General features: G+C 33.1%; 1 protein-coding gene across 1 annotated transcript in view; it reads right to left on the minus strand.

The window, feature by feature from the left end:
- Positions 1-417: 417 nt before the first annotated feature.
- LOC117105186 (neurofibromin-like) overlaps positions 418-17,998 on the minus strand; it is a gene marked incomplete at its 3' end in the record, with an annotated part of 36,835 nt that continues 19,254 nt past the window's right edge. The window contains 11 exon segments of the mRNA XM_033246254.1: positions 418-604; positions 1,176-1,359; positions 2,046-2,242; positions 3,670-3,801; positions 4,186-4,296; positions 5,005-5,202; positions 9,928-10,167; positions 10,415-10,518; positions 11,347-11,422; positions 15,505-15,572; positions 16,325-16,431. Coding sequence (XP_033102145.1) covers positions 418-604; positions 1,176-1,359; positions 2,046-2,242; positions 3,670-3,801; positions 4,186-4,296; positions 5,005-5,202; positions 9,928-10,167; positions 10,415-10,518; positions 11,347-11,422; positions 15,505-15,572; positions 16,325-16,431 — 1,604 coding nt within the window.

Raw genomic sequence — 17,998 nt, forward strand, 5'->3', positions numbered from 1 at the left:
ATATTCAGAACACTTAAGTAATAGCAAAGATTGATATGAAAGCCTTGTGTATAAAAACCATAGCAAAATTTTTTTTAAAAAAAGGTGTATTTCTTTAATGGATTAATTAATGTTAATTTCAAGTGAAATGATTTGTTTACAGTTTATAGTATTTTAGCTAATAGAATTCACAATGAAGTATAACAACTGAATACTGATCGTTTAACCATAACATTAGTAAAAATACTGTTTCTCAATACTGCATTCTACCTTCAAATCAGAATCAAATTTTTCAACCAGAGAATTCAAGCAAAATAATAAAGGTCACCACAGTGACCTAACAATGATCAATGCTGGCAAGGTGGCACTCTTTCAAGAATTGACGTGTTTTTTGTCAACAGATGTGCGTTCTTGCTACACACATACAAAGATCCCTACCTGTGCGGTTGTAGCGGCTCTCTGAAGCAAACTCTGCATATACATTGTAATTGGGAACCACCTGGAGGATGTAGTAATCATCAGCACCCCAGCAGATGTCAGCTTCCTCGCACAGGTGTCCAAAGCAAGACATTGATACTAACACAGTCTCCAAATCAGAACTACACAGGTGCATCAGGAACACAACCTACACAATATAAAAACAGCCAATTTAATACCTTGTTTAGCGAAACTATTTTTTTAAAGATCGTCAGTGAGGGTGGGGGGGAAAGAGGGGGGCAATAAAAAAAAAATTGTTTTCTTATTTATCAAAAATTTCCATATTTTGTGGTGGTGGGTGTGCTATTTGGCCGAAAATGAAGTTTTATTTTCATGCTAAGCAACCATAATTGGTGGGTGGTGGGTTCGCTAAACAACATACAAAAAAATGCCTCGCCTAAACAGTGTAGTAATGGTATGGTTAAATGCCTTAAATTTATATAATTAGGAACAAAAATACATATCTTATTTTTTATTTCATGGCAGCAGCGGGTGTAATAAAAATAAAGAAAAACTTTTATATTTTTTCATGGCAGGAGTGCATTAATTGGCCAAAGATAAAATTTAATTTCTTTTCGTAATCATCATTATTGGCAGGCAGTGGGTTTGTTAAACAAGGTATAAAAAAGTCTCACCTAATGCAGAAAATATATCTAAGTTTATTTTATTCTATACAAAAACAACATCAACATTTACAGACAGCAAAATGAGCAACATACCTCAAGAACATTTTGTGCTTTGCTCATGTTGGGTATGTACTGACTAACAGTGGCATGGTCTTTGAATTTGTTTAAGAACTTGTTCCTAAGTGCAAGCACTTCACTAAACCACTTCAAGATGTCAATAACATTCATGATTTGTTGGTTGATCAGCTTTTGTGAGACTGAAAACAATACTTGATAACTGAAATAAAAAAAACCAAGATTCAAAACTTTAAACAATTCAAATATAATAATAATGGTTGACTTGTATAGCGTGTATTATAGAGACATCTATGAGCTTAACATAAACATGGAAAAATGGACCAAGAAAGTAATACTGACTCATATATTAAATTCTTTATGGATCAAGAGTACGTTTTCAAGGTATTTTACAATATGCATTGGATTGATAAACCACATATTATTAAATTTGGATTGGAGAAACACATTAATTATCTTAACGTTTGTGAATATTATTATCCATCCAGGTAAGTATAGTGTCAATGACCTTTTTAGCCACAGAACACCAGTTGGCGTGATGATGTGTCCTGGATTGGAAGCAAAATATTGCTACTGAATAAACAAGTAAGTCCAGTAGAAAAGATTTATTTAATTCCCTGTATTGACATCAATTATCTTTAATCACATGATTATGATACAGTGCATCCTTCAATTTAAGACCCCTTTAATTCGAGACCACCTTTTTAAATACCTTGATTTGTTGGTTGATCAGCTTTTGTGAGACCCAATAACAATCCACCTCTTAGCACAAAGCTTATTCTCTAAGTGTAGACCAAACCCCAAAACCACCTCAAATTTTCATATATCCCAAATTAGTCTTGAATTGGAAGGTGAACTGTATTAACACTTGCTTTACTAGGGAAATACCTTATAGACCAGAATGTCTCAACATAAGCCTCTCTATTCCACAGTTCAATGTTCTCTGGCTGGTGAAGCTTCAAAAGAGCTCCCATGGCTTCCTGTGACACCTCTGGCATGATGTGGTACTGACACATCAGGGTAACCAGATTCATGATCAGCTCCAGAGTGCTTTTCTGCATCTCATGTCCCTGGCGACCAGTATTCTACAACAAATGTCAATCAATCAATCAATTAAAGTAACATTAATTTTCTTCAAAATGAAAAATAGTACAATGTAGAAGGCATAATCAAAAATGCAAAAGTTTGTGGGAGGCATGCCTAAACAGGATCACAAGAAAAATAACATAGATATATATATATATAAATAAATAAATAAAATGTGTAAATAAATGGATGGAAATAAATAAATGTTATCATGTATGTTTATTATTTATCATCATTTATATATTTATTTATTCCATAATTATTAATTAAACATAACAATATTACAACAACTATCAATGATAATTACATTCAAGAAACACTTGGTTGTATCATGTTTATTATTTGTTATAATTTATTTACTTATTCAATCATTGATAATAAATATAATAATAATATTTATTAATTACTATACTCAGGGATGTCACCACGCTGGTCGGCGGTGGACGGGCCCGTCCAGCACTCAACATTTCCGACCAGGATTTACAGGCTCCCGACCACCACTATTATTTCAACAGTTTACAAATTGTAACAAAATAATTAGTTTACCTAAACACAATAGACAAGCTAAATTGATAGAAAAGACAATACGAATACAATAAATGTTTCCGTGGTTACGTTAATTGTAACAAAATACTGCACTGCCCTGCTATTCATCGCTAACTTAACAGCCTAGGCCCAGTTGAGTCATAGCGAACATCGTGGGCTGGCATGACACCTGTCTGCATGACACGGTTGCTCTGTACACATTCAAAGGTTAAAGTTGAAATCGTGACCATTCAAGTGTTTTATTATGAGATCATGGTCCGGGGCAGGAAGATTATTAAAAATTTACGAAACCTGATTTGTGTTTTATTTCTTTACTTTGTTTTCATTTTGTATTTTAAGTTTTTCACTTTTAATTATAATTGATATATAATGTGTGTAAATGGACAAAAAATAAATAAATGAGTGCACATGAATCAGTGACATACACATTCATCGCGTGGTAATCGTCAAACATGTGAAATTACAGCAAACAATGCGGCTGGGTACAGTCGGATCGACGCTTTGTCGCCAGGATTTGTTCATTATTATTTTTTAATCTAAAACAAAGCATGTCAACTATTGAATTTAATTAGGCCTACAGTAAGTCTCATCTTCATCTGTTTTGTTGCATTCCTCAAATTCTGGCCTAGGCCTACCTGGGACTAGCCAAAAAAAATCGCGTCAGCTAGCCTTGGGCCTAGGCCTGCTCGACTTACTTAGGCCTTTTGGTTTTTAAGAGCTTTCACGAATACGGCGAAAATGGGGGGGGGGGTGGCACCCCCACCCCCGGGAAAACGCGGAATGATCGCCGACCGGCACTTCAAAAAGCTGGTGACATCCCTGTATACTAATATTATTTTAATTACTTATTACACTATATTATTTTCTATATATCACTCACCTGCAGCATAAATTTGGGATCAGCATGAATGAGACGAACAAGCCACAGAAGAAGTTGTTTGTTGCTAGGCAACTCGTCTGGAGATTTAAGCCTCGTTGGATTCAATGTTATTCCAATCTTCTCCCGAAATGACTGTAACAAAGACATAATTTAAATCTCATATTTCTGTTTTGCATAATAATATTTACATGCTTTTAAAAATAACTATTTCACTTTCATAGAAAATATTATTGGACAATTACAGGATTTAATATTATGTATTTTTAGGAGGTTTAAGGGAGGAGTTGTTAGTTTTGAGAAACATTCTTTGAAATGTTAAAGGATTTAAAGCCAGAACTCTGGAATGTATGTGTTACAAGGTATAATACATACAAGAATATTAAAATTATTATTTTTTCATTATAAATGATTATAAATTGATATGTATAATATTGATAGATTGATATATTATATCCAAGTAATTAATCAATCAATCAATCAATCAATCAATCACGTTTAAAAGCACAAAATACAAACCCTTATTGGTTGAGTTGGGTTCAATTTGAAAACACATTCTTTGAACAAGTTTCGAATTTCCTCTGCTTTTGATTGCAGGCAAGAAATTGTAGGCCACCAAACCATTGAAGACTGTTAACAGAAAAAAAAACAAAACATGAAGTTAACAATAATTTACTCAGCAAGTATGAGAGATAATAACCAATAACAAACAAAAAAACCTGGGTGGTACCATTACAGCGGTCATCGCTCAAGGCAAAGAAAATAATAATTTTTTTGTGAGCAGTGGGATTTAGCTAATCATCTGGATGATGATAAACCTATTTATTTTACCCAGGTAAGAATTCACAAAGTAGATCAGCACCATTTACAATCATTCACCTGACTTAAAAATACAGCTACAGTTTCACAAATCCATTATAAGAATCCAGGAATTAAGGCAAGAAAATACATCAACAATTATTCATAATAATTAAATACTGTAATATGAGAAAACAGCATGGCTGGTCTTAGTTCACTAGTCCGTTCTACAATTAGAGATGGGAATACTCTGATTGAATTTGTAAATTGGTACTCCACCTCTTTTGACTAGAGCTAGTGTACTTATGATGAATAAATAAATAAATAAAAACTATCAGTATGTGTACTACATGCAGATCTTTACAAGGCAAGGAAAATATGTATATAAGTCTTAGAAATGTAGTTTATATTTAAAAAAAAAATATTTTTCCCCTTTTACATTCACTATTTTTGCCTTTTATTGTATATACTTGTCATACTCGCACCTTGTAAGCAGCCTTTGGCCATATATTTGAATATCCAGATTAAAAATAAACTTACCTGGGTGATAATCGTATGCAGTGAACGGACCAGAACGAGATGAAAGAGGGCCGGAGCGCACGGAATCAAGCACGCTTGGAAATGGTCAGCATAGTCTGGTTGAATACGAAAACAAGCTACTGCACACTCGACCATTAAGTCAACGTCGGATGACAAGAGACCTCTGGTAAAGGGCTTGTTAACATTAAAAAGTAAAGCCTAAAAATGAACAACAAAGCAGAAAATAATTAAAAAAAATTATCCATTAATGTTATAAATAAGCAAAAACAATTCTTATTTATTTCTCTTATTATTTTGCTGGCCCTCAGTATGGTACAATGAACACTTAATAAACTGCTTTGTTATAAGCCTGCTTGTTTCCTTGCTAAGTAATAGCTAAGCTGCATTGAACGAGTCCTCAAAAAATGAAACAATGTTGTATGCAGATTGATCATTATTGTTACTATGTCTGCTTTTGTTATTATTACCTTCGCCAAGGAGGTTATGTATTCTGTCTGTCTTTTAGCAAGATTATACAAAAACTAATGAATTGATCACCATAATATTTAGTGAAATGGTACATGATAATCGAAAACAGATCCACTTCAATTTTTGAAAGGAAAGGTCAAAGGACAAGGTCAAGGAAATTTGATTTTACACCCTCTAGCATAAAAAATAATAATGGAATCGCCCTTTGCATTTAGGCAGCACTCAAGAAAACCATGTGCCTGAATACCAGGGGTGATTCCATTATTTTCTTGAGGGTTTGCTGCAATGTCGCCCATAATACACAGCCTTCGTATTGTTGGTACTGTATTCAGGTACAGGGTGGAGATATGCACAGTACGAGTGACTGCAGCTCTAGTTACACACAATTACGAACCAAATTGATAGTAATTTAGAAAATAATCTTATTCATTCCAAAATTATTGACTGTAATAAACGTTCCAAGAAAATGTTATGGATGGTCATACATTTCATTCTATATGTATTATATGTACATACTGTATATTATTACTAAAAACTACTAACACAATATAAATATCAAAGAGATGATCAGCTGAATTAAACAAAATTTCAATAGCCTCTGAAAATATTAATCTGGACCATATTCATCAATATTTCTTTTGATCTCCAGATACCTACTGTATTCTACAAAATTACATAGTACATAAAAATACAATCAATATTTCCAATAAAACCGAAACTGTTGTAAGTAAGTCAATAAATATTGCTTTAATTAAAGTATCAGTATGATTGGATTATGAAGCTACACTACAAAGAGCACTTGCACTTGTGTATAAGTAATTGCAGTCTGTGATATTATTGTGAAAGCATAATTATGGCTAATTTCAGATATAGGCCATGTATGTTTATAAGTATTGAATATAAACAATGTATATTTTAAGCATTAAAACACTAAGTATCATGTGCCTTTAAAGAGACCACTATTGATCATGTGACTTTAAAGAGACCACCATTGGTCATGCGACTTTTTAAAGAGACCACTAATGTTCACTGACTTTAAAGTGACCACTTTGGTCATCAGACATTAACAGATCACTATTGCCCATGTGAGTTTAAATAGATTTTGCCCATGTGAGTTTAAACAGACCACTATTGGTCACCTGGCATTTAACAGACCACTATTGGCCATATGACTTAAAACTGACCACTACTGGTCATCTGACATTAAACTGACCACTATTGTTTAATGTTCATACCCCTGTAATGCATAGTTCGGTTATGATGGGGTACGCGGTTACAATTGGACATTAGGGAAGTGACGTGCCTACCCCTGAATGCATAGTCTTTGTATCTGATATTTCTTTTTGTCTTTTGTTTTTGTTTTTCTTGCTATGGATATGTGATTCTGAAATAAAAAGTTGAATTAAATTGAACTGAAAAAAAAAAAAAAAAAAAAAAAAAAATTGCCTGTGTGAGTTTAAACAGACCACTATTGGTCATCTGACATTAAACAGACCACCACTGCCCATGCGAGTTTAAACAGACCAATAAATGGTCATCTGACATTAAACAGACCACTATTGCATGTGTGAATTTAATCACACCACTTTTGGTTATCTGACATTAAACAGACCACTACTGGTCATCTGACATTAAACAGACCACTATTGGTCATCTGGTTATAGCACATTTATGAACCAATATTGGTGATGAGATCTGGGAGTACATCTACTGTTTTTCTTTGCATCTCAATCTCTGTTTTTCAATCTGCTTTGTAGAAATTTAATAGTTAATAACCTATTCAATGCTGATAAGTCACCAGCTAAATGTAGGTCATATATAGCGAAGAAGCTTTCTACATTCATGGAAAAGCAGGTCATTCAATAACCCCATCAACTATCGTAATTTCTGTGCTACACCTCTGAAAACAAATCAATACAGGTTTCATTGTTGATAGGCCATCTAGACCTCTGATGGTGAATGTCCATTCACAGTTTGCTTCCGGCCAAATTAGGGATGCGTTTCACAGCACTGCAGTCGGCCGTTTCTCCTTATTAGCCGTTCTTTTCTAATTAATTAATTAATGAGTAACTAATTATCTATCTTATATATAGCATTAATTTCAGAAATCACATCAATGCGGTATCAAATTCATTTCGTAATTTTTCAATTACCTTCGTCGCCACTTTACAAAACTAGCAATCATCAAGGAATAAGTACTTTACGTTGACCAATGGAAGGTACTGATTGACTTTCTTAACAGTATCTTAAAGAATTGCTACGTTTTCTGTTTGGTAATTTCTAATATGAATTGATTCAGGTATTGTATTAGTAACTTCATTTCCTCCTCATTTCTGATAAACTTAGCTGAAGTTCACTTTGTGTTTCCATCAATTTCAATATTTCAAGGGAATGTGCTTTCTTAGAAACTGTCCTGAAATTTTGCTTTCAAAAAAAGGAGTAACACAAATATTAAATCAAAAATAAAATTAACTAAATCTCTGTTTGTATTCTATTTATCTTATAGAATAATATTGCTTTTAAAAATTTATATATTACAATGTAGCTGTAGACATTTTCCAATTTTCTGTATTCAATTATGTAAATGTGAATTTGATTCTTTTAAAGATAAATTGTCCCCTAAAATGACAAGAAATTTTTGAAATTACCTTGCTCATTTTGTAGTAATATGCAAATTATTAACTTGAGCATAGAAATTATTTAATTTAAAAACTGTGTACCCTGATTTTTATACTGAATACTGATGAAAATAATATAAACACTTCCAGTGACTGGAAGTGTTTCTATTAATTTTCGCTGTAATTTACGGGTAAACGTTTTTTAAATACACTAACATCTATTTTCATGCTGATAAGTTTTATGTTACTTCTAAATTAACAAGTTAATTCCAAAAATGATTTTTATGACATTTTTGGGTATTTTTCCTGAGATAATACATCGGAAAAGACTAGTTTTACTTTGGTAATAAACAACAGTAATATAAATATAAGTAATATGAAGCTTAACATATTAAATTATTTACATTTAAATCCTTTTCCCTTTCTTATAAACCATATGGAATAGAAACATAATATTAGATCCAATAGTTCTATTTAATGCCTCAAAATGACAGCTGTTAATCAAGTTGATGTATATATTAAAACAATGAATTTTAACGAAGCTGAAGGCTGAAAAATTTGTTTTTGAGACCACCAACATCTATAGGCATCAACAACACTTTTTAAAAAATTTCATTTATTGAGCGCTACTACAGTAACATCAAAACAAGCAAAATTACAAAAGCACCTGTCCGAACAAACAAAAGCACATCATAAAGTGAACTGTTGTAAAAAAAAAAACAGCCAGGGTAATCTGCAGGTCAAATCCAGTGATTTTACATTTGTAAGGCAAAAAAAAATTATTATTATTAGTTAATCTTGAAAATAAGGTGTTGCAGTAATCAAGTCTACTTAAAACCAGTGACTGCAATGCAGTAGCACATGTTTTTTGGTCAATATATTGTCTTCAACGCGCAATATTTCTTAGGTAAACGTTAATTGTTGTTTTTTTGGTTCTAGAAACATTCAAGTTCATGGTGAGATATTAATCGAAATGAACACACAGATTTTTAACAATTTTTGATGGCCTAATTAAAGAACTTCACATTAAGTGAACTGGGTTCGAATCTTGGTGGTGAAAAAACAATTCTGTTTTAGCATCATTCAATTTAAATTTATTAAACCACATACAGGAGCGTCCTTGACTGACACATTGAGTTTAAGTATTTAAAACTGAGTTCACATCGTTGGGTGATTTCGGATCACAACTAACATAAACCTGGGTGGTGTCAGCGTACAGATGAAACATTACACCCACTTCTCTTAAGATGCTTGTTATTGGTTTTTAAATGCAGTAAAAATAGACGGACTAATAAAAGACCCTCGTGGGACTCCAAAGCTCAAACAATCAAAACACTGATACCATCAGCTGAATTTTTTTGACATTTAAACCAAAACGATAACATAAATGATAATGGTGAGATGATGATAATAATGATAATGATGATGATGACGATGAATATGATTATGATACTAATGATGATGATGGTGGTGGTGATGATGATGAAAATGACAATGATGAAGATTATGAAAATGATGAAGGAAGATTAGAGATGATGGTAATGATGATGATGTTGATTTCATGTATTTTATGTTTCCCAGCAATGCTTATTTCAAGTGGCGATGTTGTTTGTGTTTGTTTCTTAAAATATTAAATCCAATAAAACACTCTGATGGTGTAGATTCTTTCGTAAGTATTTGGAAATGTAATGAGCATTAAATGAAAATGGAGCCAACACAGAGATAATCTTCCAAATATAATACAATTTTATGGGCCTTTAAGGTAGGGCAAAAACATTATTCTTATTATACTAATCTTGTGACGCAAAACACCATCAAAATATAAAAATTTACTAACCTTTAAGTCAGCAATATGCGGTTCCACGATGTGAAAGTATATGGACGTATCAGAACGGTTAACATAGCTGGCAGCCTTGCAGAGCTTGACGGCAGCCACTACACTGTATTCCATCAGTTGCTTGTTACTGCCTGGTGTGCTTAATAATCTCCGAATGTTCTCTAAAAAATGCTTTTTCTTCTGATGGCTAACAGCAAGCTGGCTTGTTGACTCGCAGCTAAGCAACTCGCCAAGTAACACCTTCAAGTTAAATATGTGTAATGCAATGATTTTACATAAACTACAGATTTAGTTATACATAATAAATTGCTATGTTGTTTTGTTTAATTCGTTTAATAGTTTTGTAAACTTCCATGCAGTTTGGCGTTTGTTTGGTTAAAAAATAAAGTGAATATTCTGCATTCACTCAAAGGTTTTAGATTGACCTGTAACCAAATCAATCAATACTCAATCAACCAAATAATGTTAAAAGTCTATTAGTACTTACAGGGCACAGAATAAGTAACATCACTTCCAACAACCATACAGAGCCTTTGCGTTTATTTGACTGCATATCTGTCTCGGCGATATCAAACACACGGTCACAGATTTCTGTAAATTTTTATAGAAACATCAATAAAAATTAATTATTTTTTATTCAGGCATACAAATTATTTAAATAAGGCAGTACAGCTGAAATGGCTGGTCTTACAAGTACAACTTCAATGTGGAGTGGAGTTGTAGATTGGTGGTTATAAGGAGATCCACATATAAGACGACACACCCGCTGAGTTTGAAAAGAATTTTGGACAACTTTTTGTATGTCGGGTGTACAAGATGACCGCCTGTTTCATCGTCAGATTCCTACTTTTTGCTGATTCTTATGGTCTTGATACTGTGCAACTAACTGGCTAAAAATGGAGCCAACACAGGGATAATCTTCCAAATATAATAAAATTTTATGGGCCTTTAAATGTTTATCAAAATCTTAACCTGCATGAGATTGAATATAAAATAGTTGTATGTGTTGCACGTATAAGACGACCCTCTGTTTTTCAATCTAATTTCGTATTTTAAGCCTCATCTGATACGCGAGAACATACGGTATATGTTTGTCTTGTTTACAACAATCTTTCCATTCTTAACACTTGGTTTCCACCAACACTGTCACTACAGTAACTGCAACACTATATAGTGTAGCTAGTTTGGTTTAGAAGATAAGATAGTAATAATGTTTAGAGGAACTAGCGGAAAGTTTGTATGTATAGTGAGAGAGCTACAATAGGTCTACACAATTTTTTTTGGCAGTATCACATTTATGTGCAAGGCTTTGGTCGTTGTTGCTAGACCTCACAAGCATTCTTGAATGCGCAAGTCTGGCTCCCAATGAGTGTGACATGGTACAGTAGGTCTGTGTTGCTTAATGTTTGTGAGGCTTACCTTCAAGTTCAGTGTTACTATGCGTCTGCAGATGCAAAAATACCTCGGAGTAGTTGTCCATCCAATTCCATATTGCCTATCAAAAAAAATGCACACGAAATCAATACACTTGCATAATTATGCAAATACACAATCACCTAATTATACACCTGGACAAGCAATGATATGCAACTGAAGAGAACCCTCAATTACGTGAATACTTATTGCTGTAGGGTCTTACTTAGCAATGCATTATCATAATCTTGAGAAACAAAACATCCAACCTATAATCCCTAGAAATAATTCATAGTAATTATTGTTATAAAATATTAAATTTGGGAGATTTCAATAGAGAGTAATAATTAAATGTATGATTAATTAAACATTTAAAAGCATATCCTCAATAATAAGTGATTGATGTGTATTTTATTGTATGTCACTTTTACAAGTTTGTGAGATTTATTTGTTTTTTGTACCCCATTCATAACAAATTTTGAGTGTTTAAATATGTAATTTTATTGGCTGAAGAAAACATTTATTGATCAAAGGGCATATTACATAATCGATTAACAACAAAATAACTAGACTCAATTCCGTTGGATAGATAAACAATTTGTTACGTTATGGTCATATTGGATAGGAACTTTTTGAAATTCACAAAGCACTTTCTTCCGAGGTCACTGGATACAGAATCATCTGCACACAATTTGCACCTCCTCTGCTCTTTTCAGTATAGACCAATTCAATCCAGATCTATCACATCCTATTTCTACCAAGTACAAACAATATGTACAACTAAAGATATAGTGGAACTTCCTGTCAAAATGCATTGCGGATAGATGGAGGGCCATAGAGAGCAATTTTACTCTGAGTGGTGGTGCTGCATAATTATAATAAAGGCGCTGCTTGGGTTCTTTTGTTTCCTGTATTTTCTCCACTCTGCCAAATGGTTAAATATTTACACTGCTCATGGGTGGATGGACGTTCTACCAATTTTAATGCAACTATGTGAAGAGCTCATTCTTCTGCTATACAAGTCCTTTGGACTCTAAAGTAAAGAGAGGCAAAGATAGCGTCTCACTGCTCACCCAAGGCCATAAGCAACAATAGACTCATGACCATGCACCACATACTCCTAATCAGTGGCAGTACCATTTGTTGTCTGGTGGAACAGAAACCCCATCGGGCAGCTCCGAACCCCTGACGAGAAAGAATCCAATCCTTTGTTGGTTAAGAAAAAATGCATTTTTGCATTCCAAGAGTTCCATACCTGGGCATTTAAAGGTGCATGTTTTTAAAATTTGCTCATCTTAGCTGCAAACATGGTTGGGCTGAGGTCAGTGTGAGCTCTTGTTTCCGTTTGGGACCTAACAGTGGTGACTCCAAAAATTTGGCAACGGGAATTTTAACCCGCTGGCACACCAGTCGGACATTGGAGCCTTCTTTGGGCACTGCCACTGTTTCCAATATTAGCCAACCAAAGAACATATAGCCCATTTTTAGAGCAGGATTATCTTTTATATGAGCCAACCAAGGAAAATGGCAGGCTTATTTTCATAGTCACACTTTGATGACAAACACGCAACAGCCTTGGCCCCTTGCAAAGGAACTTATTCATTTGTTAAACTGAAGGCTCAACTACTCTTTAATTAGGTACTCCTTAAGGGCATATTACATTGGCCAATACAGTACTGAGGCACTGCTGTGTCTCAATAAAGAAAATTGATTGAATGCTTCATAGTACTGTGAGAAATAAAGTGATAATAAATTAATGATATTAATTCATAAATGAAGTATGTTGCTTGTACTGTACAACACAGTAGCAAATCAACAAAGGTTGCAGACAAATATATTTACATTTTATAAATATTAAAAATTAGGCATTTTGAGAAATTATTCTAAAATTGTTATGGTGCATATATATTGCATAATAGTAATTAATATTACTCCTCGTAAAAGAGATATCATCAATGCCTAGAAGGTCAAAAGGTTAATTCTCTTTCACTGGTTTTATGCACCATCATTTTAGTACCTAATTCTAACAAGGTTTTTTCTCTATAATTTAGATGTCGCACATCACTTGAGACCTGAGATTTAGGACCAGGTGGTCAAATAATATGTGGTGATGTTTGATTTAAATTCAGTTCTGTTTTTGTACAAAAGTGGTTTGGGGTTTTAACACAAAATTTCTCCTGCTTTTCCTATATAGTACTAGAAATAAATAAATAGATTTGTCAAAGTTTATACATCACCACATCAGTAAATCTGCACCCTCACCGCACAATTAATGGACTTTAAAATTTAATCAACACTTAATGTGACATCATGTTTTAATCTTTTATTGTCAAGGTGATTGACACAAGCTCAATAGAGCTTCCTTGGATTACCTTGGCATTATTTAACAATTTTATTAATTTATATGTCTATTTACAAAAATATCTATGAACATTAAGTTGAACAGTTTCATGGAAAAAGAAGTAAATATGTACGCATTCCCCTTATAAAATTGGTATCATTGAGGCTGGATCAATTAGCACCCTTCAAATTAGTTTTTTCCAAGAAAACTTAACAATCCGCAGATCTGATAAATTGTAGCTACAAGCATGAATGCCTTTGAGTAGTTTTATTAATGCACCGGAAACAAACGCACCGGAAACAAACTCATCAAAAGTGGCATCGTACAAAAATAACCACGCCGCTCTATGCGTCACTACTGACCAACAGTGCGCACGATAGCTGTGATGACGTAATTAAGAGCTATTTTTAATCCGGAATGTCAACGCAAAAACCCTGGCCTTAGCCATGAACCTAGCCCAATTGTGTATATCATGGCCAAGCCACTATCTGCCATAGGCCTCTTGCATAAGTACTTGGTTTGCTGAGTCACGTCCTGGTCTACTTATCCACATCAATTAAAAGTCTATTTTCACTTTCATACCCTTTAACATCCTAAATATAAATTGGGCTGTTACCTTTCCATTTTTAGATAACAACATTGTTTTTAATAACATTGGTTATATAACATATACATAGTGTGGGTAACGATATAGAGGAAAATGTTATAAAGAATAAACAAGTTAATCCTTGTCGAGCCATAGGACTATAGGTAGGTGTTATACATGTAAAATAATGCTTCCTGCATTATGAATTAGATAATCAATCATCATCAGGTACTATTATTTCAGGGTATCTTTATTTACAGCAATAAAAATTACTTTTAACAGTTGAAAACTGAATTGAAAAGCCACTGATACAGATGAAATCCAATCAAAGGTACATATGGTATATTTTAATAACATTCCCAGCCAAATAACAAAACCAACACAACTTTACATATGCTTGGTTCCTCAACAATTACATGGTTTCCTTTGTTGTTTTTTCAGGGGGGTGGTTAGAAGGGTTTGTCAATCATGCATGCTCAGGGTGTCGTCAAATATTCTATGACCAGCAAATTAATTGACTCGTCATCTCCGCTTTGTTAATTATCTAAATCAAAATAACCTTGTGCAACGGGTGGGTTCTATGAAGTAGCGTCAGGCTGTCCACAAAAGAACAACTTATTCAAGGCTACGGTGGTTGGTACAGTTGAATGTTACACGAAAGTCACAAATCCAGTCAACCCTATATTCATTATCAACAAATCCTCTCACTTTTTTTTTTGAATTATTACTATGATTGTAAGAAACAGAAATTGCCTCCATATGTATATCTGTTTCTTATAACACAAACAATTTAACACACTTTTGAATGTTAAATGAGTTCAATAGAAGTTCAAACTATTTGCAGAGGAGGGGGAAAATAGTATTTCTTGACGTCTCTAACTAAATTTAATATAAGTAAAATATCATTTCCACAGAAATCAACATAGATATAACTTATCCAATGTCAATACTATGATCATTTTAGATACACAATTAATGAAATAAAAATGTGTATTTCCTTGTATAAAAACATTCAGTATATTTATTATTATCATTATTATTTTACACAACTCAAGGTAAACAAATATTATCCATTCCACTTGAACCATTAAACATCCTACAAAACAGTTTTGCATGGTAGCCTTCAGCTGTCCATACAAAAATTCATTGTATTAATTAATGAACCTTTTATACATTTGTTTCCAATGCTTGATATGATCCCAACACATCCTTAAAAATCACTTTTATATAAACCTACCTTTTCAATGCTGACCACAAGCTGGGCAATTGCTGACTTTTTCACATGCTTTAATTTTGTTGAAAACTCTAAGAGAGACAGTAGAAGGACATGATACTATTAAATATGAGAGTTTTATACAAAAAGTATTTGCAAACATTAGTCTAATACAGTTTGAGTAACTGGTTCAGTCTTGTTTGAGCACTTAAGTTCTTAACCCAGTATATAGCCTGAGTAACTGACTGAAGCACCTTGGTGGAGTCTTGTCTGAGCACTAATAACAAATTCCTAACCCAGTATAGTCTGAGTAACTGGCTGAAGCACCTTATTACAGTCTTGTCTGAGCACTTAACAAGTTCCTAAAACCCAGTATAGTCTGAATAACTGGCTGAAGCACCTTATTACAGTCTTGTCTGAGCACTTAACAAGTTCGTAACCCAGTATAGTCTGAGTAAATGGCTGAAGCACCTTATTACAGTCTTGTCTGAGCACTTAACAAGTTCCTAACCAAGTATAGTCTGTGCATAGAGGTATATAATACCTGCATGGTCTGAATAACTGACTGAAGCACATTAATACAGTCTTGTCCGAACATGTAACAAGTCCCTAACAAGTATACTGTAGTCTGAGTAACTGACTAATGCACATTTAGTACAGTCTTGTCTGAGCACTTAACAAGTCCCTAACCCAGTATATTTGGAGTAACTCATTGAAGCACAAGCTACTAGTGTAAATACTGCAGTAAAGTTTTTTTCTGAGAAACTTACTTTTAAGCAACCAACCTAGTAATTGTCTTAACAACTGACCTAGGCACCTAGTAGTTGGCTTACATAACACCCACCTGTCAGTAGTTGCGTTAGTTGCTTTAGATTCATATTCATGTGTTGAATTAAGTCAATGTCCACCAGATCAACTGTGTCATCATTAGATGAAGATAGGTCATCTAACCTGCAAAAATAATTAATGAAGATTGGTTTGTAAAATTGTACAAGATCAATATTGATTTATCACATGGCTTTTCCTTTTTTTTTTTCTTTTTTTTTTAAAGAATTGTGGCAACAGTACAGAATAAGAAAGGTTTTAATTGACTGTCTACAACACTAGTTCTTAATTTGTTTGAAGGGACAAATTATTTTTTGATTTTTTTTCTCACAGGCCGAAGATAATCTTCAATTTGCAGGCAACTTGTTCTACTAATATGGACCTGGGGTGAAGCTCTTGAATTCTTGAGGGTAAATTCAACTTGCTGGCCGCAAAGATATTTGAATGTTTCTGGCAATTTAAAAAGGAGAAAAATAGCGACTGACTTTTTTTGGAGTGTCTGTCTCTTCAACATAATGTACAGTATGGTAGTTATGAGTTTTGTTCACTGTCAAGACGAACCATATGGTGTGTCCAATAAAACTACAACCATTGACAATTTACAAAGTTTACCATCTATTAAGGTCATAATACTTTACATAATAAACATAGACAACTCTGCTATAAACTTATTACTACTCCGAAAATTGTTCAAGCTTTACATAATATTTGATAAATTAAACCTGATTTTAGCCCTGTGGTTATTATTTCATCATTCAAAATATAAGGGGAGGAATGACTATTAGCAATGGACCAATAGTCAGAATAATGATGGTTTTGAAAAATCATAAATTTTTATTTTTAGCCAATTAACACAATCGCCACCACAAAAAAGGGAAATTTCAGAAAAAAATAAAAGTTTTTCTTTCTTTTCATACGCCCACTGCTACCTTGAAATCTCAGAAAGTAAGGTATGTATTTTTCTTTTTAATTATATAAATTTAAAGCATTTAACTATCCCATTACTACTGTATACTGTTTACATTCAACAATAACATTTTATTTTTATTTTCTCCTCCATTTGGATGGAAGAAAACAAAATTTTACTTTATTTTTTTTCCCGCCCTCCTCTGACAATTAAAAAAAAAAAAAAGTTCGCGAAGCAAGGTATAAAAACAGTTTTAAAAAAATATTTTCAACTGATCGGCCTTCTTTTCCAAATGTCAATGCTTGGGAAACAATATATTTTTTTCTTTATCGGAGTTCATTCAATCCTATAAAAGGACTTCAAATCAGATTATTTTGCTAGTTTGTAGACATTTCATTGTAAAAATAGAGAAAATATGTTAATATCAATTAATTGGTGAAGTATTTTTTTTTTCCTTTTTAATTTAAAGATAATACCTTGCTTTAAAAATTAAGCATTTCAAATTTTGAAATTTATTTTTTAGGTTTTTAAACTCATTAACATGGTTGGATTTCTCCAATTCACCATTAACCTAGATAAATGAAATTGCTTATTATAATAGCTATTGATTAACTTCAGAATATATTTAGATCACCGACACCCAATTCATAAAATACTGTAATAACAATGGAGATGATAATAACAAACTGGTATGACCCTTTGTATGTGTAAACCTAGTTTCTTCACCTTATGTTCTGGCATATACAGATGCATATCAGTTTGAATACAAAAGGAAAGTTAATTAGC

The sequence above is a fragment of the Anneissia japonica genome, unplaced genomic scaffold (assembly GCF_011630105.1).
Source record: "Anneissia japonica isolate Jap-2015-1 unplaced genomic scaffold, ASM1163010v1 scaffold287776_len302883_cov198, whole genome shotgun sequence".
NCBI lineage: Eukaryota > Metazoa > Echinodermata > Crinoidea > Comatulida > Comatulidae > Anneissia > Anneissia japonica.